This window comes from Etheostoma spectabile, chromosome 14 (genome assembly GCF_008692095.1).
Source record: "Etheostoma spectabile isolate EspeVRDwgs_2016 chromosome 14, UIUC_Espe_1.0, whole genome shotgun sequence".
NCBI lineage: Eukaryota > Metazoa > Chordata > Actinopteri > Perciformes > Percidae > Etheostoma > Etheostoma spectabile.
The window spans coordinates 18,802,086-18,824,705 of NC_045746.1; the positions used below are offsets into that span (position 1 = coordinate 18,802,086).

At 41.1% G+C, this 22,620-nt stretch overlaps 2 protein-coding genes across 3 annotated transcripts; one reads left to right on the forward strand and one right to left on the reverse strand.

The window, feature by feature from the left end:
- Window positions 1-9,643: 9,643 nt before the first annotated feature.
- Window positions 9,644-13,085, forward strand: tekt1 (tektin 1). 2 transcript variants are annotated; one of them, XM_032535927.1, is made up of 8 exons: window positions 9,644-9,744; window positions 10,347-10,521; window positions 10,636-10,801; window positions 11,064-11,192; window positions 11,345-11,482; window positions 11,676-11,901; window positions 12,247-12,443; window positions 12,833-13,085. In XM_032535927.1, exons 2-8 carry the CDS (start codon window positions 10,353-10,355, stop codon window positions 12,990-12,992), a joined length of 1,185 nt encoding a protein of 394 aa, XP_032391818.1. In that variant the 5' UTR covers window positions 9,644-9,744; window positions 10,347-10,352; the 3' UTR covers window positions 12,993-13,085. The 2 variants fall into 2 exon arrangements, with proteins under 2 accessions (XP_032391818.1, XP_032391819.1); XM_032535928.1 differs by having other exon boundaries at window positions 9,645-9,744; window positions 10,350-10,521.
- Window positions 13,086-13,895: 810 nt separating this feature from the next.
- Window positions 13,896-22,606, reverse strand: kdm1b (lysine demethylase 1B). Its single transcript, XM_032535893.1, has 21 exons — window positions 22,430-22,606; window positions 22,008-22,150; window positions 20,925-21,046; window positions 20,745-20,834; window positions 20,492-20,603; window positions 20,267-20,380; window positions 20,144-20,182; window positions 19,749-19,941; window positions 19,433-19,617; window positions 19,108-19,278; window positions 18,933-19,007; window positions 18,693-18,827; window positions 18,340-18,511; window positions 17,798-17,925; window positions 17,566-17,697; window positions 17,367-17,441; window positions 17,149-17,265; window positions 16,868-16,993; window positions 16,387-16,509; window positions 15,920-16,072; window positions 13,896-15,087 (listed from the first exon to the last, which is right to left on the reverse strand). Exons 1-21 carry the CDS (start codon window positions 22,443-22,445, stop codon window positions 15,004-15,006), a joined length of 2,505 nt encoding a protein of 834 aa, XP_032391784.1. The 5' UTR covers window positions 22,446-22,606; the 3' UTR covers window positions 13,896-15,003.
- Window positions 22,607-22,620: the final 14 nt, after the last annotated feature.

A 22,620-nucleotide genomic window follows, 5' to 3' on the forward strand; every position in this document is an offset into this window, starting at 1 on the left:
TTTGATCAGGGCTGGTGAGTGTTTTGTTTAATGAGCGTTTGTCACGTAAAAAACATGGGGCCCTACTTCTGGGCCACCCCCAGGGCCCCCCCTGTTTTTTTATCCTTCTTTCCTTTCAATTATTTTGTAATGATCATTTTATCCCCATATCCTACCTTTAGCCGGGTTTTGCTATTAGTATGTGTGGAGGAAGCATTTCTTTTTGTTTTTCTTAAAAACCCCTAATTGATGCTTAATTTTTAATGAAATATTTGTTAAAACAAACTTTAAAATGTGGGTTTTTTTCAGCAAAAATAGCCCGCAATTTTAAAGGGATAACAAATCAAGGGAGGTGGATGGAAATTTTAAAAAAGTCCTGTTACCCTTCATTTTAGAGATGTTGATTAAAAAGGGAAATGGTTCCCCCTTGGGGTTTTTATTTTTTAACTTTTCAGTGGTACATGCTTCAGGACTGGTCTCCCCTTTCTGAAGGGCCCCCCTTGTTTGGAAAATTTAAAACCCCTATACATTTTTTGGGGACTAAACCCTTTTTATTTTAAAACCCTTTTTTCTTTAAATAAAACACTGAAGTAAAAAAAAAAAAAAAAACTCATAAAACAGTGTAATTTTAACAGGGGTAAAGGTTTTTTTTTATTAAAAAGCCAAACCAAACCGTTAAATTTAAAAAAATAGGGGTGACAAAGTGAGCTAGAGGGCGCTGGATTTGGCTTTGTGTGCTTTTGGGTTGGGCGTTGGACCCCGGGCTCCCGGACTGGAATCCCGACTCCCTGACTCCTGACTCCTGACTGGGCCCCTGGGCTGACCCCAAAGACTCCCGAAGGGCTCCGATTTACTCCCGATGAATTTAAGATTGACTCCTGACCCGACTCCTGACGAATCCTGACTCCCCATTTACCCGAAAGACCCCCCTGACTGACTCCGATTGACCTTTCCGATTTACTCCGATCCTGAAACCCGGGGCTCCTTTGGACTCCGATGACTCCTGACTGAATCCGACTCCTGACTGACTCCTGATCCTGACTGATCCTGAGACTCCTGGGGCTTAAACCCCCATGATCCGACTGCCCCCAGGTTTACTCCTGACTGACTCCTTTCCCAAAAAAAGAAAAAAACCCCAGGTTTTGGCTTTTTGTATTATTAAACAGGTCCAAAAACTTTATTAAATTATGGACTGGAAGTGCAGGGTAGCCTAAATTAAATTCAATTAATCTAAAACAAGATACAAATTTTAAACTAGAAATCATTTAAGCTAATCTTTATACTGACTAGGCGAGAAATATTAAAAAAGTTTGGATTTTGGTTTAGCTGAAGGGGCCGGGGTGAGGAAAAAAAATTAAAATAAAACATAAAAGTAAGACTTTAAATAAAAGGGTGAAGGGAGATGCTTATATTTGGGCATAATGACAACATTTTCCGTTCTTTATCATTAAATAAGTCAGAAGCCCGATCACCCGCCCCTCCACAGCAGAGAATGGGAGCGCTCAGGAGGGGAGGAAGAGAAGGGAAAAAGGGTAAATAGTGAGTAAGACAAATAAGGGGTTTTTTATTTAAACATGAGAACAGGTTTACAAAAAAAACCTGTTATTCCCTTTTTCAGGTAAGTCAGAGGCCGTACATAGCGGGAAATAGGACAAAAGTAGTTTTAAAAGGTTAGTCAAAAATATTGAATTATTGAAGTGTAGGGGTTAAGGGAATTTTAAAAATAATCCAAAAAATTATAATACAAAAACACATTTTTTTGTCTTTACAAATTGGGCTATTTAAGTCACTTTTCTTCAGCGAACCGACCTTCCCCTTTTTGGGCCCCGTGAACGCAGCGGCGGCTCAGGTGGAGGGAAAAAGAATAATGGGCCCCGGAAAAAGAAAATTTTTTTTTTAAATTTCTAAATAAGTGATTTTTTATGAAACCCCATAGATGTAACACCCAGTGTTTTTGGGAGGTTTAAAAATATTTATTTTTTGTAGAAACTGTCTGAAGCTCGTATTTCTTTTCTCCACAGTGAAAACCCAGCGCCTCAGGTGGGAACCCAAAAAAGAAGGTTAGCCCAAAAAGGACAAGTAATTTTGAAAAATGAAGTGTAATTTTAGGGGAAAAACAGGGGGTGGAAGAGTAGTTTTTTTTCTTTATATTAAATTTAAATCCCGGCCCGTACTTACTTTTTGCGGCCACAGTGAACAACAGGTCAGGGGGTGGAGTTGTCAGAGTAAATAGAAAAAAAGGTTGTAAGATGAAAAAATCTTAAAAATTTTGAAAATTATTTAAAAATACATATTTTTTATTGTTACGGGACCTTTTTTTGGGAAGTTAAATTTGGGGGTTTTTAAAACCCTTTGGGTGAAGATGTTCAAACCCGCCCTTTGGGGGTTACTTGGTGCCTTGGTGCCCTGAGGGTTTTTATATCTTTGGATGTGCGGGTTTTTTCAGGTTTTCCGGCATTTCCCGTTAGTTTATGACTGGGGAAAAAAGTGCTTTTTCTTCTCTTTGGTATTGGGAGATTTTTTTTTTTTTTTTATTAGTGCAGGGGTTTTTTGCGAGATTTTGTGTTTAAGGGGGGGCTGTTTTGCAGTCCTCCAACGGGAGGCAGCTTTACATTACCCACAACCCAATGTTGGGGAGACTTTAAACAAAGCCTCTGGGAGCTTTTTTTTGGGGCCTTTGGTTCCCTGGGTTTTCTCATATTTTGGGTGTTCTGTTTTTGGGTTTTGGGCCAGGCATTTCCAAATCAATATTCAAAGGGAGTAAAAGGGGGTGTCTTTTCTTGAATTTGAATTTTTTTTTCGCTTTTAAATCAGTGCAGTTGTTTTTTTCCCCCCATTTCACGAGGCTGTAAACTCACGTAAAGGGAGGGATTATTGTGTTTTGAACGACGGGGCCCGCTAAAAGGTTTTTGCCCCCAGATGCAAAAGAAAATTTGTTTCATCAGCCCCGCAAGACGCAAAAAACTTTCCCCTTTTCTTCACGCCCCCCCAGACGCAAAAGGCCTTTTCATGCACGGGGAAACGACAGCCCTGCCGAATAAGAGGTAAGGGGTATCCCCAGGCCTTTCAAAGCAAAGGCCGGCCCTCAGGGTGACAGAAATACAGTTGACGATTCCCAAAAATATTGAAGAGAAACAAAAAATATATTTACAAAACATTTCCAAACGGGGGGGGGCCCGGCAAGACGCACTTTGGGGGGTTTACAGCCCGGGCCCGACCAAAGGGTACCCCGTCTTCATCAGCCCCGCAAGACGCCCAAAAAGGGACCCTTTTCTTTTCCGCCCCCCAAGGGCGCAAAGGCTACCCTGTTTCACAGCCGCAAGGGCGCAAAGGCTTTCCTTGTCTCATCAGCCCGCAAGACGCAAAGGCCCGCCTGCCCCCCAAGGGGGAACGGGGCGGCCCTGCCAGACGAAAAACTAACTGAGGACACAAACCCGCCCAAAACGCAAAGGGCCGGGCCCTAAAGGGGACAGAAATTTCAGTCGATCGATTCCCCCCATCCCAAAAAAGAAGAGATAAAAAATTTAATTTCAAAAAAATTTCCAAACCAGCCCCCCCGTGCAAGACGCTACTTGCGGGGGTTGGGCAGCCCGCCGGACCCCAAAAGGCTAAATTTTTTCTTTATCAGCCCGCCCGGGCCAAAGGGCTTCCCTTTCTTTATCAAGGGCCCCCCCAAAACGCAAAGGCTACCCTTTTTTTCATCCCCCCCGCCCGACGCAAAAAACGGCTAAACCCGGTTATTCATCCGGCCCGCCAAGGGCGCAAAAGGCTACCTTTTCTTCCCTCAGCCCCCAGACCAAAGGCTTTCATGCACGGGGGTCGACAGGGTTTACAGAAATTTCCCGTTGATCGATCCTTGCAAAAAAAGAAGGGAACAAAAAAGATAGTACCCCCCAAAAGCACAATGGGAAAAAAAATTGGGCCCATGTGGAAAAGTGGGGAAATGATTTAAGGGCAAAGGGTTGGGCTTGCTCCCAAGTCAAAGGGGGGATGAGCCCAACCCCTTTGTAGAGGTTAAACCAAGTCCCAAACATCCGCAATTTCCCCCTTTTGGGAGGAGTCTCCCCCTCGTTGTCGCTCCGTTTCCCGGTCTGGAGCAGCCCAGGGCCCCCGGGGTTCAGGAAGGAAAACCGCAGTCAGACCCAAACTACTAGGGGCGACTGGGGCCGGGTGAGGCCGAATTTCCCTTAAGATATCAAGTTCCCAAAGATATCTTCTCGAGTTGGGGCTCGTTCGTCCCTGCTCGTGCTGTGGTTTGTTTTCACCCCCATGCTCGTCCCGTTCCGGTTTTTCAAATTGCTCATTTCCCGTAACCCGGCCTAAAATTTTCAAAATCAGGTATTTATAAGACTTTAAAAGGGGTTTAGCAGGAGGATAAAGGAAAGGGGCATGGGAAAGCGTTTTGATCTGGTGAAAAAGCAAAAGGATCATAAGGGGGTTTAGGATAAGGGTGAGGAACCCCTGGGAAACGGCCCTAGGGAAAAACCATAGGGGGGAAAAGCATAGGGGAAAACCCAAAGGGGAAAAGCATAGGGATCACTTTGGGAAAGGGTAGTAAAAGGGTAGTTAAAAAGGGTATAAACAGGGTAGTAAAAAGGAAAAGGCCTTTCTTTGTTTCCTCCCCCCAATTATGCAGTGGGGAACTGCTGGACCTTCCCCCCCCATTCCCCCCCTGAAGCCCAGCTTGAAAACCCCGCCCTGAAGCCCCCTCCTGAAGCCCAGCTTCCGGGAAACCAGCCTAAGAAGCACGCTTTTGAAGCCCGTCCAAAGGGTTTGGGGTTTTAGGGGCGACCCGGGAAAGGGGGTCCCGGGGGGGGGAGGCCCGAAAAAAACCCCTGGGGGACAAAAATAAATTCAAAAAAAACAATTCACTTCCAAAAAACAGACTTAAAAAAGGGGATTTAAAAGCCCTTTAATAGTTTTAAACCCGATGCCCTTTAAAAAAGGCCCCGTGTAGACATTTAAAAAAAGGAACACAGTGCCCAAAACCCCATTAAGATCAAATATTTGGGGTGTTCTGCGCTGTTTTTTATTATTTTGATTTTTTTTATTTTAAAACCCTTGGGGGACGGGAGTAATTGAGGGTTTAGAAGTTTGAAAAATCTTAAAAAACCCCCGGGTCCACCCTAATTTTCTAAAGGGTTTTTCTTCAAAAATTGATTACAGATAAGTGATTTTCATTTTAGATAAATTGGGGCCATATTTGGGGCCGCCAAGTGCAAATAAAGATTTTCTGTAAATCCTTTTTCCTGGAAAAAAGTAAGGGAGGATGTCCCCCCGGGGGTTTTCAAATAAGAGAAATCATTTAAAATGCATCTCTATGGGGAGAAAGGGGTTTTTAAAAAAAGGTTTTAAAAGGAACGGGGAGTGGGCTCAGCAGGTCATTTTCCCATGCAGCTGTCAACTTGTTTTGGGGCCGGGGTTAGGGAAAAAAATTTTTATTCTCGCCCCAAATATTTCCCCTCTTTAAAATTTTAAAAGGGGCTCCAAGGGCATGTGTTTGTAAAAACTGTAAACAATGTCAATATTTCACAAAACCAAACCCCTAAAGTCTTTTAATTAAATTTTTTTCTTAAAAGAACAATGTGACTGGGGGGGCTGTGCAGGGACTTTTCATTTTAGTCAGGAATAACAGTCGCGCGACATGTTAAATTGGGATGAATTTACCCAAAAAAAAAATTTAATTTTTATTTCTCTTTTTTGGGGGCACAGTAGCGTAAGGGGGGACGAAGAGCAAAAAAAATGCAGGTTTAAATATTTTGTCAGATAGGGCATTTTAGTACATACGGGCCCCAAGGGAACAATATTTAAAATCTTGATTTTGGAAAAAAAATTCCCCAAAAAAGAACCCCTTTTTCCATTTGTTTTTTGCTTCTGAAAAATTTTGTTTTTTAAAAACAAAAAAACGATTAGGATAAAACGTCAGAGAAAATGCCTTTAATTTTTCCCGGTTTCATCAATTCCGGTTTTAGGTGGCTTGGGTTTCAGTGATATAGAGGGGGAAAAGTGATGTCTGGGCACTGTGGGGAATTTTTTTTTTTCAAAAAGCTAGTATAACGTTTGGGAATAAGGGTGAAAAACACGGGTAGCCCCCAAAAAGGTGATGCGTAAAGATATGCGTTTCGTAAAATTCCGCCGGGTTAAACGCCTAATTAACAACCCGGGCTTTCCCAAAAAAACAAACCCCAGCTAAATATTGGGGGATTTCCCAAAATTTTCAAAATTTTTTTTTTTATTTTGCCAATTCCCCAAAATTTATTTGGGTTTCCCTGGTTGCTATCGGGAGCGGGAGGGAGACTGTGGCATTTGAACGCAGGATGTGCACCCCCCCCTGAAAGACAACCCAAAACCCCCTCTTCCATTTAACGTTACAAGAGAAAACAAAGGGGAAAAAGCAAAGATATTTTTTGTTTTTGGGAAAAAGCCAAAAAGGGGGAAATAGAAAACTTGGGAAAATTACTGAAGAGGGTTGTTTTTGGTCCCAACTGTCAGGGCACTTCGTTACGTCATCTCCTTTTTTTCAGCCCCATATAACATTTTCAAAATTCTGGGAACTACTCCAAATGTGAAAGTCTTTTTCAAAGGAAGAAAAGTATTCCGGAAACATTTTAAGAAACGACCCTACAGGGCGCCTCAAAAAGGAAAGTGCATGATTTTATTAAAACCCGCACGTTTTTATCCCTTCTTAAATTCCATGTTTCCCCTGGTTTCAAGGAAAGTGTATTTTTTTTTTCATTTTTCGAAAAAGGCCCCGTCGCCTCTTTTAAAACCCAAAACCCCTTTTTTATATTTTCGAAAAAAAAATGTTTTCAAAAAATCAGAAAATTATTAACCAATTTCCCCCGTCCGCCATAGTACATTATTTTCCCTATAAAATTATTTTTTTTCCCAGGAAAAAAAGTAAGTGTCACCCAAAAAAATGTGTTTCCCAAAGGCCATTTTAAAAAAATTAAAATTCTCCTTTTTAATAACAATTAAAAACAATAAAGTAATTTTGTTCCCCAAAAATTTCTCTTTTAAAGGGTTCAAGGGAATTTAAAAGGGAATAAATACCAAATTTTTCCCCAAAAATTAAAAGATGTCTCAAGTGGAAAGTGAACCCCCGTGGGGCGACAGGTACAGCCCCAGGGGGTCCCTAGAAGTCCCTTTTGCAGGAAAATTCCCGGGGGTTTTTCTGTAGTTTTTTTGCTGGATGTTTTTTTTAGGTATCAGTTTTTTTTTAGAAATTTTTCCAGGTGATCAAGTCTCCCAAGGGAATTTTAAATGCCGGGGGTTTTTTTTTTGAGGTCAACTTTGTCAAGTCCAAAAAGCAAAAGAAAATTTTAAAGGGTGCAGCTGACATCAACCTTTGGGAAAAAACATTTTTCTTCTGTTTCCTGACTTTCACTGACGCGTGCGGGGCGTTGTGCGTGAGGGAAGACATTATAAACATTATTGATAAAATAAATAATTTTAAGGTTTTTTGGGTTTTTTTTTTGTGTTTTTTTTGGTTTCAAAAAATAATTGATGGTTTAATCACCCGGGCTAGAGTTCACTTAAACCCGGGTTTAAAAAAGAATGAATTGTCCCGCATCGGGAATACGATTTAAATTTAAAAAATCAACAAAACATGTGTGAAAATAAAATTTTTTTTAAATAAAGAAAATGACTACATTCTTAAAACAAGGTTTTTTGGGGGAAATTTGGGGCTTTTTGGTTTTTGTAAATCAACGAATGAAAAAAATAACCTCCCCACATGGTAAAAAATAAAAAAGGCCCCAATTATACATCATATCATTTTTTCATTTTTTTTTGCCCTTGGGGTGGTTTGAGGGGACCCCCGGGGTTCCCCCCAAAACTCCCCCGTTATTGTGGGTACAAAAAGGGGCCCGGACACAACCCCATTCCCGCGTGGTGGGTTTTTATAAAAGTAAAGGTCTGATTCCTGGTTTGAAGGGTTTTTCCATCATGAAAATTGAGAATTTTTTCCGTTGGGTTGGGGGGCCCTGGGCCCGGGCTGGCCCAAATCTCACGCATTTACCCTTTTAGACACACGATTTTAATGGTTTCACACGCCCCCCCCCGATTTTTCACGTGAAGTGTAAACCCGGGCGGTCAGATTCTGAAAGAGAGTTTTTCTGTGATTCCCGTTGGCCACTGTGATTGATTGGGGGTTTGCTTTCAGAGACGGGGAGGGGGGTTTAAAAGGGGATTCCCCCCTGTGGAAAATTTTGAATTTTCGCCAAATGAGAAAAATTTTTTTTCCCCAGCCAAACCCAGTTTCATTTTCCCTGGCTTCAGGTATGAGTTGGGGTAAACCCGCCCCTCCGTCGCTTCGTGTTTCCCTCTCTCGTAACAATAGAGGGGAGCGCGCGGGGGGGGTTGGGCGCCCAAATTATGGGAGGGGACCCGCCCCTGGGGGGGAGGGACGCGTTTCATCCCGGGTAGTCCCGCGTAATGCGCAGGTAAAAGCTTCCCCTAAAATTTTTGAGACCAAAGGGCCCCAAAAGGGGCCCCTGGGGCGTGTGACGGTTTGAAGGTCCAAAAAACCCCGGGGAACCCAAAGACATGCCAGGAGATTATTACAACTTCCAAAAACTGGGGCAAAAAGAGATGGGGGGAGTTATATTCTAAATTGGGGGCAAAGTTTTAAAAATGAGCAGAAATCTGATGAAACCCCTATACTTTTTTACTATACTGCAACGTTGGGCAAATGTTGGGGGTTTTCTAACCTCCCCGGGGGCAAACTCTAAAAGTTTAAATGTAAATAATTTAATTTTTGGTTTTTTAAAATGAAAAAAAATAGTCTTTATTTTCCCAAAAAAAATAAATACCGTAAGTGGGCCCCGAGGAGAGGGCCCGACCCTTTTCTGAACCCCGGCACAAAGGTTTAAAAGGGGAAAAAAATTTTGGGGAACTCCCGGGGTTTTTTTTCTTTAGGGGAAATTTTAGTTTGGGCTTAGGGTTTATCCCTCAACATCAATTTTTAATTTGGGGGAACGGGCCCTACACCAGGGGCCCTGGACGTTCCCCCCAGACCCCCAAAAATTTTTCAGCTGGTTTCTGAAAATGCCACTGGCTCTTTATGTGGTTTTTGTCTGGGGGCAGTTTTTTATATCATAGAAGTTTAAAATGTTAAAAGCTGAATCCCAAAACCCATTTAAATACACAAATGCAAAGGCTCTTTGCCTTTTTTTTAAAAAAAATCTAAAAAAAGGGCCATTTAATGGTTTATTTTTCAAATTTTTTTCCCCCCTAGGGGGAGCCCCAAACCCCCACATTTTAACAAATCCCCAAATTTTAAAACCCCAAGGTAAAGACGCAAAAGAAAAACTTTGTACCGGCCCAAAAACTGGGTTTGGCCCCCCCAAAAAAAACTCCAAGGGGTTTTTTGGGGGAAAAATTTGGCCCCCTGCTAAACCCCGCATTTTCCCGTTTTGTTGGGTTTTAAAAAGCATACAGTCTGTTTGGATCAAACCGAAAACGTCTGTGGGGTTTTAAAACAGAAAACAGTCTGTGGGTTCTAAACAGATACAGTTTTGGTTTTCTAAAAAAGAAAAGTTTTGGTATCAAACCCGCATCCCCCTTTTGGGGTATCAAACGCCTACAGTCGTGGTATCTAAACAGCATACAGTCTGTGGTATCTAAACAGCATACAGTCTGTGGTATCTAAACAGCCGTGTCATCCGTTGCCACAGCAACCATTTGTTTTGTTACATTTGACATTTGAGAGGCAGAAGACGTCGAAACCAATAGCTAGCTACATTTGGGGTTTCAAGTAACAAGGTACGGTATTTTATTATTTTATTCTGTAATGTTTTAGGGTATTGTGAGTAACGTTCACAAAATGTATCCTAATGTCTGTTTCAAACCACGATAACATTAGAGTTAAAATTGTGTTCGCCACGTTAACTTTGTGGCTAGCGTTAGCTAACGTAAACGCTTGCGAGTTTTTTGGTTGTTTAAAATTCAACTTTTTGTTTTAAGAAAGGTTCAAGAACGCTCTTGATACAAAAATATTTTGCTACATAACCAGCCAACATTACAACGTTTGTTCAATTATATATAAATTTGCCCAATGAAATGCAACTTAATGTTGTGTTGTACAGTGACAAATAATCTGGAGATTACTAGCTAGGCTTTTCAGATGTCATTTTGCATGTTCTCAATATCCAATGCTTTTTCTATTCACCAAAACATTTTCTCAAGGTGTGATTAAATCTTACCAGTTCTTTCTGACATTTCTAACTGATGAGCAGTGTGTGTCCAGTAAAAAATGCATAGTCTATAGGCATTTTCCTTTGGTTTTGAAGTATATTCAATACTCTTTCACTATGAGGCACCCATATTTATTCCCCTTTCTTTATAAATGTTCTCTCTATCACCAGTAGAAAATGATGTCTGGCCTGGACCGCAGTTCCCAGCAGGGTGTTGGACCCCGACTTGTTAGTATTGAGGTTATGCGGAACCAGTCTGAGCTCTTCAGAGCAGAATGCAATAGACTAATGCAGGAAACTGATAAATCATGCAAACGCATGCAAAATGATGACAACAAGCAACTAGGTAAGTAGGGAATACAAATCAGCTAGTCTGTGTTTAGCACCAAAAAATGATGTTACAAAGACTATGAGAAAGACTACAGAAGTGGACTATGTTTTTTCTTCTTCTGCTGTTCAGATCAGCGGGTCAAAGACATTCAGTTTCTGAAGAAGGAGTTGGAGCTGAAGTTGGAGGAAATTATTGTGGAGATTGATGTCCTCATAGCATTGCAGAGCAGAGTGGGGAAAGCCCTGGAGGCATGCAAAGAGCCTCTGAGAGTGACTGTGGTCTGTCTCGAGGAGAGGTTAGGCTGGAAAATAATAGAAAGAGAGGATCTTGAACAAATCAGAAGACAAATGCATAATATTTTGATACATTACATCTGTAACTACTCACATCTCACCTGCCTTTTAGAAATGGGTGCTATTGTGAGTTTTCAGTAACATGTCCAGCCTATTTACACCACCTTTTCTTACTATGATGCTTACATATATACATTTTAAAAAAAATTGCAGCAGCAGTTAGGATAAGCAAATGAGTAATGTTTCTTGTTCTGTGGCTCTTAGAATGAAACGTCTTCCTTCTGAGAGGCTGCACGACGATGTGGACAGAGAGCTGATGAAGGAAAGGGAGGTTATTGAGGGAGTGGCTTCTCTTCTGCAGAGAGTAGTAGAGCAGATCACTGAGCAGATACGGTAAGAAAGTTGGTCTCAGTATGAGTTGCAAAGGGGATCTCAAAAGTATGCAGACCTTTCAGATTTCCCTGTCTTGAAACCTGGAAAGAAAATCAAATCACTAGATACGGATGCCAGTAAAGCAAACCAAAATATGTTTTTTTGTGCTCCAGATTGGACCGATCTGCCAAGTACCACTTGGAGCAGGATCTGAAAGAGAAATTTGAGGCGCAGTGCATCGACAACTCCTGCGCCTTATTGACAACCAGTTCCATCAACAACCTGCAGATCGGCAATACTGTTCTGCCGAGGTGAACTACCATGTTGGCTCCATAAAAACAGGGAAACAATGTAACGTCTGTGAAAAGGCCGTTTTTAAGCTCTTTTCTAAATTCCCCAATGATTGGATATCATTGCATTTTCTATACAGAATCTGGAAATAAAAAATACATCTTATTAGTTCAGGGTCTTCATACGTTTTTAAACTTCTTTAAATTCTCTCAGCGTGGCAGTAACTCCAAAGCAGTGGGAGAACATCTCAGATCTCATCATGGCCAAAGCGGAGCAGCAGAAGATTAACTCTTTGTCCCTACGGGCCCTGGTGGAGTCTCTCCTGGAGCAGACGGCTGCTGACATGCACAAGCAGATCCAGGCAACAGCAGCAGCCTTTATGCGCAATATTCAGGAGATCAAGTCTGCCAAAAGCCAGATGGAGGATCAACTGGCCAAGGTAGGGCAGATGAGTATATGGTGTATATTTTGGCATGAAGAGAGACAGAGAGTGATGTGAAAGGAAATGTCAGGCAGTGGGAGGGAGATTAAAGTGATGATAAAAGTGAAAGAGAAAATAATTGGTTTGATTAATCATGTCAGTATTAAGCTTTTATAAGTTTTGGATATTAGTTGGCCAGTGATGATCTTTTCAATGGAGATGGACAGGTGGGTAATATTGTGGTTGATTTATTACATTGGAGTTTTGTGTCATAGTAGCAATAGCTTGAAATCATTTTCCTACTCATTTTCTTTTACATGGAAATACTGGTTTACCCTGGTGTGATCCCTCTATCTCCTATAGATACTGTCTGAGTTCGCCAGCCAGCAGAGGATCAGAGAGGATCTGCAAGTGGCCATCGCAGGGAGTGAACATGCTTTGAGTTTGGCCCAGGCCCGGCTGGCTCTGCGGCACCAGAGGCCTGGCAAAGAGCAGTGCTATGATCCAGCACAGTCCCAGCTCTTTGCTGAGGTCCAGCAGCTTAAGACTCACATCAACAAGTAAGTTGAAAAACAACATAATTTACAAAGGCTTTAACCAAGAAAGCTAGAAATACAACACATGGCAAGAACTCAAATGATAATGCAAATGGTAATTTTTAAATATCAAAATGTAATTTAGTGTAAGAAAGCATGTATAACAGCATAATTAAGTTTTTTAAATAATAGTAGCAGTAGAAGAAGAAAACTATTATTTCGAAATGCACATAAGTATAATATGTTAATGTCTGGTTTAGATGGCTTGCATAGATGCCATGACTGATTTGAAATTGATAAAACTGTTCCTGTTTTATAACATGGTTCTTCCCATATTGGCTGATGTATTGTTTAGAAATATAACCATTTAGGACAAGCGGTTATGTGGCATCTCTTTATCTCCACACTCTCAGTCTGTGTGAGGCAGCGGCCAAGTCAGAGGAGGAGCAGAGGGCTCTGGATCGCTGCCAGCTGGAGCTGCAGGAACACATTGAGATGAAGGCCAGCTCTCTCTACATTGACGAGGTCATCTGCGCCCAGCACAAGGAGCCCGTTATCATACATAACTTCTGAGGCAGTCAGCCACAGGAAAGGTAGAAAGGTCTACTGTCCATAGACCTAGAAAAGTACATGTTACTTGTTAATACAAAGGACACTTTAAATTATGTTTTGTGAATATATTTTCTTTAGTTCATTCACTGTGAGCGCTGTGTGACTTTGTAAAAAGATCTCAGTAATGGATACTCTGGTTTCCATCCTAAGGGTTTCTCATGAAAAGTCTGCATTTGACCGAATATACTAATTTTTTATTTTAAAAATGAGCTGTATAAAATATCTCCATATTTCACTCAACGATTTGTATGGTGGCAGAAGCTGCCACAAGTAACCAGTGAAAAGATGACCAGGAGAAAGTTACACCAACTCTCAGTGAAGATGTATACACCACTTAATTATACTGGGTTGCATACAACATAGTAATTCTTACCCTATGGTTGGATAGGTTTTTTTTAAAATCACATTTCACATACATAACCCAATATACCTCAAATTACCTTACGGCAACAATAACATTAGTCTAAATGTAATTGGTCTTCCCAAGTACTCATCGTCCTGCATTTTTTTAGATCTATCCCTGTTCTAACACAGCTGATTCTAATCAACTCGTCATGAACTCCTGATGCTGTTTGATAACAAGCTAATCATCTTAATAAGCTGTGTTGGAGCAGGGAGAACTTTAAGACAAGGGGGACGACTACAGGGGAGGTTTCGGATCTAATTAATTATCCAAATTGTTGCTGATTAACTATGACTATGGATTCTTGTTTTAGCTCTATTCGTATCTTTAGACAGTACTCTAATGCAGACAACCCATTTATGTTGACTTTGCAGAAAACGTTAGCAGAAATACTAATCAATAAATATAATTATGCTGAATTGAAGAGACATGTATTCCTCCACAAGAGAAAGTGGACAGTATGGCAGTTGATAGCTCAGTTTATTACACACATCAAGATAAATACTCAAGCACCGTAATGCTGGACAAACGGGACATGATCATCTAGATGTGCTGATCCAGACAGAGATACGAGAACCTACATTACATATAAAGCTTCATTAGTCAACATTAGTCAAAAAGGTGAGGACATTGTTGTGCTGCTCATTGTTGTTGAAACTAAGAAGAGAAATATAGGGTTTTTTCAGGGTTTTTTTCCTTCTTTGGCTGGTTGTGTTATTTTGTTCCAACCATTTTCAGAATTGTCCATTCAAAATGATTTTCTTCTATAATTTTCTGTGGTTGTTGTCATCCCTGAGACAGTAAGGGGACAATCCTTCCGTCATACTTGCTATTCAACTTGTCATACACATGAACTATTCATTTCCACCGTTTTTAAATCAAATAGGTCGTTTTAAAAATAAAAGTGCTACAGAAGTACTCCTACTATATATATATATCTAACTTCCCATTTCACATCACCTAACACATATCACACAATGCTAATTCATTACAGCTCTATAAAACATTGGTAATACTCAGATTTATTTTTTTATATCACTACAATATGATCTCTCGAAACTTGATCCATGGAAATTAAATTTGACTTAATTCATGATTAGACAAGAGAGAGTTTACCAATGTTTTAATTTAACCTTAATCTCTCAAAATGAAATGTTCTGACCATTTTCATCAATTAAGTGCTACCTACACACACACATTAAACTCATCATCCTGCTTTCTAGCACAGCAGACCCAGGCAGAGCTGCACAGGGATTACTGATTCCTTGCTATTGCTATTTTGTGTCTTGTCACCTGCAAAAATCTTACCAGCTTGATTTTTGATATAAATAAAAAGCACTTGTTTGTGTTAAATATGTAGAGCCCAGGCCCTAAAAAAAAAAAACCTACTTGACCCCACTGTTGGAAAGTGTCTGACAGCGTCGTACCGATCAGACACGTCAAAGTACAATGAAATATCATTACGTGAGCAATTCAGGTTAACTCGGTCCGGGTTGTTTAACGGTCTGCTGCTCAGTGCAACCCGTGTGTCCATGCTGGTGTTTTAGAGTGCTCAGGTACTGACAGAGTTTACATAGCAGCCATCTTGCTGGCCTCTCTGACCCCACTCAGGTAGGCTCCCGTCACAGTCTGAGGGAAATGTCTGTTGGTGGCCTGAAAATGAAAACCAACAACAAATCCATTAAAACCTCTTTTTAAAATGGTTTTAAAGTCTGCAATACGATAGCCTGATATGTATAGCTAATAACGAAACAATCTCACAATATCTGACGTAAGTAAGTCGACTGCTACGAGCAAATTAAATAAAACAATAGTAATTTAGTTTGACAAAAGGGATTTTAGCTCAAGGTCCATGAACTTGTTTTTTTAATCAAATCTTTCATCATTATCTTATCCTTAGAAAGCTCCGGAAAAAGAAAGCACCACATAAGTGGAACTTGTTTAAAGATTATTTCGTCAAACTTGGTGCACTGAGAGGAATGTATTTCCTGCAACATCATTTTTTTTTTAAATTAAGAAAACAGGGTAGTTTGCCAATAAGAACCACCCGCAGACACCCAACCTTTAAGAGTAGTGGATTGAGAGGCCTTTTTCACACAAGTAATTCTGAAATGTTACAGTAGGAAAAGCACAGGTGTAAATATTAAAATGAATGATGGCCGACTTCCATTTAGTTGCTTTGGTTTCGGGATCCTGGTATTGTTCATGCTCTCTCCCTGTCACATAGCCATGATTTCCTGGGACACTTGAATAGAACAGAGCCATCATTCATGTTATCTAGTAACATTTGTGCTTTTCCCCATTACGTCTTCTGTGTCAAGAACTGTTGAAATGAAAAGTGCAGTGGGGAAGACTCCAAAGAAATGTTAGCTCATCAATAATACTGTCAAAAGCAAATCCATCTCACGTTATCACTTTAAAAAGACATTTTAAGATATTCTATTTTTTTTTTCTTCTTTTAAATAAATGATAAAAGCAGCATTACCTCTCCAGCAAAGAACACTTTTCCCTGCACGTCTTCAGCGAGGATGTCATAGGCCTCTCCACTTCCCCCCGTCTTTACAAAGCTGTAGGACATCTGGGACCACATGTCTTTGCTCCAATGTGTGACAAAGAAATGCAGCGGCTCTGGGACCTCCTATCAAGGATGACGGACAGTAAATAAGTCCGGTCAGTAATGAGAAACACAAAAACATGCAAGTGGATCTGAAATAATGTGGATATAAAAAAAAAGGTAATAAATGTTAATTGAAAATGTGCCACGTGAATTGGATGTGTTGAATCCTTTTTCTACAGCAAGAACATAAAAAAGAAGGAACTCAGGGACTTTACCTGCATTTTGACTGAAATAATCTAGGGTCTAAGTTCATCCGTCACTATTCATCAGTTACCCTGCATAATGTAATGAGAAGCAGCAAAGTGTCAGTTACACATTAGCAGAATGGGATTTACCTGCTCTTTGAAAAGTTCTCGCAGGACCTTCATGCACTCATCCGCCACCTCCTTGTCCTCCATGTCCCGGACAGCAGAAACCGCCTCACCAGTGATGACCGACATGAGGACAGCCTGCTTCCCCTACACACACACCCCCCCACACACAAAAACACACACCCCATACACAAATAAATAAAGCACAATGGCCATTTAATCATGGCATGTCAAAATGTAAAATCAAGAAGTGCTACTTGTCTTTTTATACTCTATTTTAATGCTCCTTTATCTTCTGTATACTTAGCATTCAAATGTCTTTTCATAACATGAAAAACACTGCTCTAGTAGTTTGGTTTGCAGTCTAAAACCAGTAGTTCAAACCTACTTTCCTTGGTAGCAACAGGTCTCATATGTGTAGTTTTTAACAGGAGAGAATGTGATCAAAAGACATGTTGAGCAGTAAGATATGGTCTTGTGTGAATTAAAATGAATAAAAACAAACCTGTGGATCCAAGTCATAGAAGACACTGAACATGCCTCTCTTGTCAGTGCCTGGTGGTATGTGACCAAAGTAGTCTGCACCTTGGATTTTCTTATCCCAGAATCTGTATGGGAACTGAAGAGCGATCTGAAAGAAGTTTTAAAATAATGGTTTAGCATCAGCAAGGAAGCAACTTTTCACTGTTGATATAAATGTTTTTAATACATTTGCCAACAGTTGCCTGGTGGCATGTACTTGTTATCTAACCATGAATTACAAACACACATCAAAACAGTTATTACCTTTTCTATGATACCAGCTCCTAGACTGTGAATTGCTTTCAGTTTCCTTTCAGGAAGCGGAGGGTTGAATTGAATCACGTTCCTCTGAAGTAAAGTCAATGGGACTGTAACAAGAACCTAACAAAGAGTAACATTAAACCGTGATGATCCACATTGAATACATCAACATTCAAGATAAAGTCTGAAAAAATAGATCAATTTTATCAACATGTTTTTACCTTCTGTGCTTTCCACTGGGACCCGTTGGAGGAGGTAACTGTGACAACATCACCCGAGTAATCAATGGCCTGAACCTGGAATTGAAAAAGAAAATGTACACCTGCTTTTGATTTAAAACTTTGGGAGTTATTTATGTAGTAGCCAACTTACTGTAAGTATTAAAAGTAGCTTCTGAAATTAAAAGGCTGAATTACAAACCGGGCACTTTGTGCGGATATCGAGACCCTCGGCCAGTTTGTGGAGTAAAGCAGAGTAGCCCTTGGTGAGTAACGTGTGGTCTCCTGAGAACTGGGCAAAAAACTCATTGTGGTCCCAAGATCTTGCAGATACCTACAAACAAATAAATATTGTTTTCATCATCTTAAAAGACACAAAACCTTCGTGTATGGTGAATGTATTCACAATAAATTTATGTTTGAGTTTCCCGGACCTGGTCTAACGTGCTTCCACAGGCGTACTCCAGGTTGCTGAGATGAAACTGAAGCACTTTCTCCTCTAACTCACTGAACTGGATTCCAGACTCCTGAAGGAAGTTCTTCTTCACCTCTTGGACTTTTTCTGTAGAGATAAAATGCATACAACTAAAAAGGTCAAATATCTCTAAAACACTGACCACATTCTGTTTCTAGAGGTTTTTTTTTAATTTAGGAAATAGTTTGGCTGAGTAGCACACTTTTTCTCAGTGCTTCTATGTAACTTGAAATATTTACTGAAACGTGAACTGTCCGGTACTGAAACATGTTCTTTTTGCCCATGTCAGAGCTATGACATCTGGAATTTATATGTAGAGCTCATTATCTTGACCACATAGTAATAACTTGCAGGTGAGGCCAAACATCAGAATGGCTGCTGTCATTGCTACTAAAGTCTGATAACAAAAGCTATCATAGCTCCCACTTGTTAAAGGGACTTTACTGAACCTCACACTTTGGATTAAAATAATCATGTTGTCTGGGGATGACAGTTCACCACCTCTTAGTGGTGTGTCCTGGTTCTGGGTCTTGTCCTTCCTCCATTCTGACACCACGTCCAGGATGGCATTGAAGTGGAACTCCATGCGCTTGTCAATGGCTGGGTCAGTGGCCTGCCCCCCCTCCTGAAAGAGGTCACACCGCTCTCCCAGCTTGTGCATCTTGATGTTCATCTGCAGCAGACGAGTGAGGAGTCAAATTAGACACGTACAAAAACGCCACATTAGTGGACAGTTCATGTTTGAATTCACCAGGTGACATTAAGAAAAACAAGACTTAAAATCAAGCTAAATGTACAGCAGAAATATGTGGGATTCTTTCTTTGCAGAGTTTAGAGTTCCTTAAAATTCTTACCTGTTCACACATCAGGGCGATGGGGTTGTTTACACAGCCATTGACAATTTGAGCTCCTCGCCCTACAGTGACGCCCAGAGAAGTATCATCCCACACACGACCTCCAATTCTCTCCCTGGCCTCAAGCACCACCAACTGTAAACCAATGAAAATCAAGAGTGTAAAGGGACAGCACTGTGACGAGCAAGGGGTAAAACAGGAGGTCAGAGAAGATGAGCCAAAGGAAATAACAACAGGTACCTGAGTGCCAAAGTTTTGCAGCTGCCGTGCAGCAGCCAGCCCTGAAGCCCCGGCACCGATGATGATAACATTCCTCTGCAATGTTAAATGTGGGAGGTTCTGTAAGTCTCAATGATGATTTAAAAAAAAAACATTTAAATGTGAGGTGCGCTGATCAAATAAAGAGGACACTCACAGAGCCGGGTCTTTCAGGAAGCAGAGGCTGTTTCACTGCCAACACACCAGTGTTGATGAGGCCCTTCCTGATCATGAAGTGGAGCACCCGGTCCATCTCCTGCACGCAACGCACACGCACCAACCCCCGGACAATGATGTGCATGGCACATTTCTGGGAAGTCAGCACCTCCTTTAGAAAAACAGGGAAATTTGAGAGGCATTTGTTGTTGTTTAGAGTCTTATGTTCTCTTTGTATGTATTCCAGGTCCAAACCCTAAAAAAAGAAGAAGGTAAAAACACCTTAAACATGCAATGTTTGTAAATCACTGTTGTCTGCAGTGTACCTTGCAATTATTGTGCCAGGAGGCCAGAATAAGGTTACGCAAAGCCAAATACATGGTGGGATCCCTGGAAAATTCTGGAAACTCGTAAAGCTCATCCAGCTCCATCATATCCGGCCGAACACACAGAGCCTTGCCACACTCATTAGGCTGGTAGAAGGGCTGGAAGTATGGACACAGGCCTGGAACTGAGGGGAACCATCATTGTTACTTCACCACATTACAATGTGCTTTAGACAGACAGCTCTAAATAGAAGGCTGACCAAGCATAAACAATAGGAGTTAAAATACTTCATTCCTCTTACAACCACAGACTTACTTTGTGGCTGGATGGCTCTGCAGTGATCTGCCCTCTGCTCAGACAGAGACATGTTGCTTGGAGAGCCTGATGGACTCATTCCCACGCAGTCGGGGTAGTAGGCAGCCAGGAACGGGCTGGCTGGGCTTTCTTTGAACAACGGAGGCAAAATCAACATTGAATGCCACCAGCTGTCAGTCACCTCGGCCACTCTCTGTGAGAATGAAACGGCATGAGATGCAAGTCATCACTGCGTTGTTCAATGGCACACATAATGGAGGCATGTTTTGGAAATAAAACATGATGAATAATCTGGGTTTTAGTCTTTGCTTGAAGTTAGGCTGACTAAAACATTGCATTTTGTGATAACTGCTTTGAGTCCAAAACAGATCTTATAACACACATCACCAGCTTACCAAGTCCTCTGGTTGGGAGCACTGGTCCAGTCCTTCACACTGCAGGCAAAGACATAAAATCATCGTCACAAATGTTACTTGCTAGTAGCTGACTGATTTTCTTTTTTTCAATTTCCTGTTTACCTTGACGTTGTTGAACTTCATCCCACAGCGGTACGTTGCTGCTAGGGAAGCAGTGAGCTGTATTTCCTTGGTCAACTGACGCCATTTCCTACAGTCCGGTTTAGTGCATTGAACCTGAAAGGAAAATATCACAATTAACATTGAAAACCTTTTCACTTAGTGTATTTGTGACATTGAGAACATAGAATAACCACATTTAGCTATGTAACCAGGAAATCTGCTTACCCAGAATGGTAGCTGCTGATCTGCCATGAAAGCTTTAAGACTGGGCTCACTTTTCCCGTTACTAGTCCATACCTTCTTCCACGAGGCAAAGGTCTCATAGCCATCTTTGTGGCTGATGGTGAGGAAAAAAAAAAAATGAAAAAAGTGAATCTTACGGCCTTGACGCAACAGCACATGATTTGCCGCTATGAAACAAATACTGAAGCATGTTTGTTTATCAATGTTGTGCAAGTAGTTGTTCTATCAACATTACCTTCTGTAGTAGTGATCAAAACATTCGTTGCAGAAATGCTCACCACATGACAGATGGTACCAGCGAGACGTGTATCCATTTTTAGCACACCTGAAAAGAGATATACAAATTCAAATCTCTCTCTAAAAAAAGTTAGAGAGAGTAAAGATCGGATTTCTATTACACCAAGAAACATGCTACCTTTCAGATGCACTTGCAAAGCAAACTGGGTATGTGGCAGAGCATCCGGCCTTCTCACACTTTCTGTACTTCTTCTCGGACTGGTCGTCTTCCTCCTCTGTGTCTGTGGCTTTTCTTTTGCTCTAGAAGACAGTGTGGACGAACTATTCTGTGAGCTCAACTCTGTTTTATTCATAGAGCGCTTTAAACTAGGGGTGCACAGATCCACACAGTCATATAGGCTTTACATTTGGAGGGGGGTAAGCACTGGGGTTTGAGAACTGGAATCAGGAGAGAGAACGTTGATACAACATGTTCTACATTGCTGACAGAGACAGAACAAAACACAGGATGGGAAAAATGAAATAAAATAAAAATAGAAACAAAAAAAAATCACATGTTCATAATAATGCACACAGTGACAATGAGGACGCCGCAAACAACTATAGAGTTGAAAAGAAATACAAGAGCAGGTTTAGTTTGTTCTTTTAACTTGGAGAACGTTTTCAATCAACTGATGTGCTGGAAAAAGTAAAGGAGGTCTGTAACTGAGTCAGCAAATCAGTAAAAAGCGATGTGTGACCTAATCGCAGTGTATATATTAGAGCTAGATCATCCATCCAACCATTTCCTTCTGATTATCTATGTTGTGGATCATTATTGGGGCCTTAAAACCCTGGGCCAAATGGCACCAAACAAGATTACTTTTCAACTTGAAACTCCTTCTCCTTCTCAATACGTATCTTGGTCCTTGTTTAAAAAGTGAATTTAATGATCCCTAGGGCTGAGGAGAACCACGTCCCTGGTCTAACCAGCCCTTTGTTACATCTAATTGTTCTTTTTATCCATACATCTCCTGTGTGACTATCGAGTGCATACTGTCAATTTAAGCCAAAAATGCCCCACAAAATAATCTTTGAAATAAAAAATCGGCTGATTTTGTCCCTGGATTGCCTAAACTCTCAAATAGTGCAGTAACGGCCTCAAAACTCAGGATCGGTCGGGCAAAAACAAACGGGAAAGCAAATGGCACCAAGCTAGAAACTTGAGACAGGGCTGTGTTCATCAGGCGGACGAAGGTTGAACATGCCTGCTGCAGTTTACCTGTCCAGGTGGAGGGTTGTTGCTGCGCTTCACCCGGACATTAGTCTGCCTTCCAGAGGAGCGCAAGGTCTGTCCGTCCCCCGGGGACTCCCCGGAGCTCCTCTTCTTGGCTCGCCGAGCACCAGAGGCATTCCCAGAATAGTCTAGACATGGGCAACGACAATATATATTTAATAGTGGACAATGCAGTGCAGCTCAGTTCTGAATCCGTCACAATATTGTGACGATTGAATCGCTTTCTGACAGATAATGACATTACGCAACTGATTACAAATTGACCAAAGGGGATTAAGCACTAGACTAAATTGAAAGAAAACACTGCAAATGTGGCGACGTGTTTAAGCTCTTTAAACCAGACAAACAATGTCCGCCTGTCACATTTAGCACGTAGCAGTGAGTAGCAACACGCCATGAACACTGACCTGCATCCGACAGCATGGCTGACTGTGGCTGACTGTCTTAAACCCGGAGATTAATTACGTTAATGTGAGTAGCTGAGACGGGTTTTTTTATTGTTAGAATTCGTTTCCCTTTTATTGTTGTGGGTGAAAATCAATGCGCTGTTGTTGCGAGAATACCACTTCCTGTTTTATAGCGGAAATGGGCGTTTCGT

Excerpts from the sequence above, each read along its gene's own strand:
- tekt1 (XM_032535927.1), top strand. The coding sequence starts at position 10,353 with ATGATGTCTGGCCTGGACCGCAGTTCCCAGCAGGGTGTTGGACCCCGA. Across the intron at positions 10,802-11,063 it reads GTGGTCTGTCTCGAGGAGAG|AATGAAACGTCTTCCTTCTG; the intron begins GTTAGGCTGGAA and ends TGTGGCTCTTAG. Across the intron at positions 11,193-11,344 it reads CAGATCACTGAGCAGATACG|ATTGGACCGATCTGCCAAGT; the intron begins GTAAGAAAGTTG and ends TTTGTGCTCCAG.
- kdm1b (XM_032535893.1), bottom strand. Across the intron at positions 20,604-20,744 it reads TTTGATCACTACTACAGAAG|CCACAAAGATGGCTATGAGA; the intron begins GTAATGTTGATA and ends CCTCACCATCAG. Across the intron at positions 16,073-16,386 it reads GAGAACTTTTCAAAGAGCAG|GAGGTCCCAGAGCCGCTGCA; the intron begins GTAAATCCCATT and ends CATCCTTGATAG.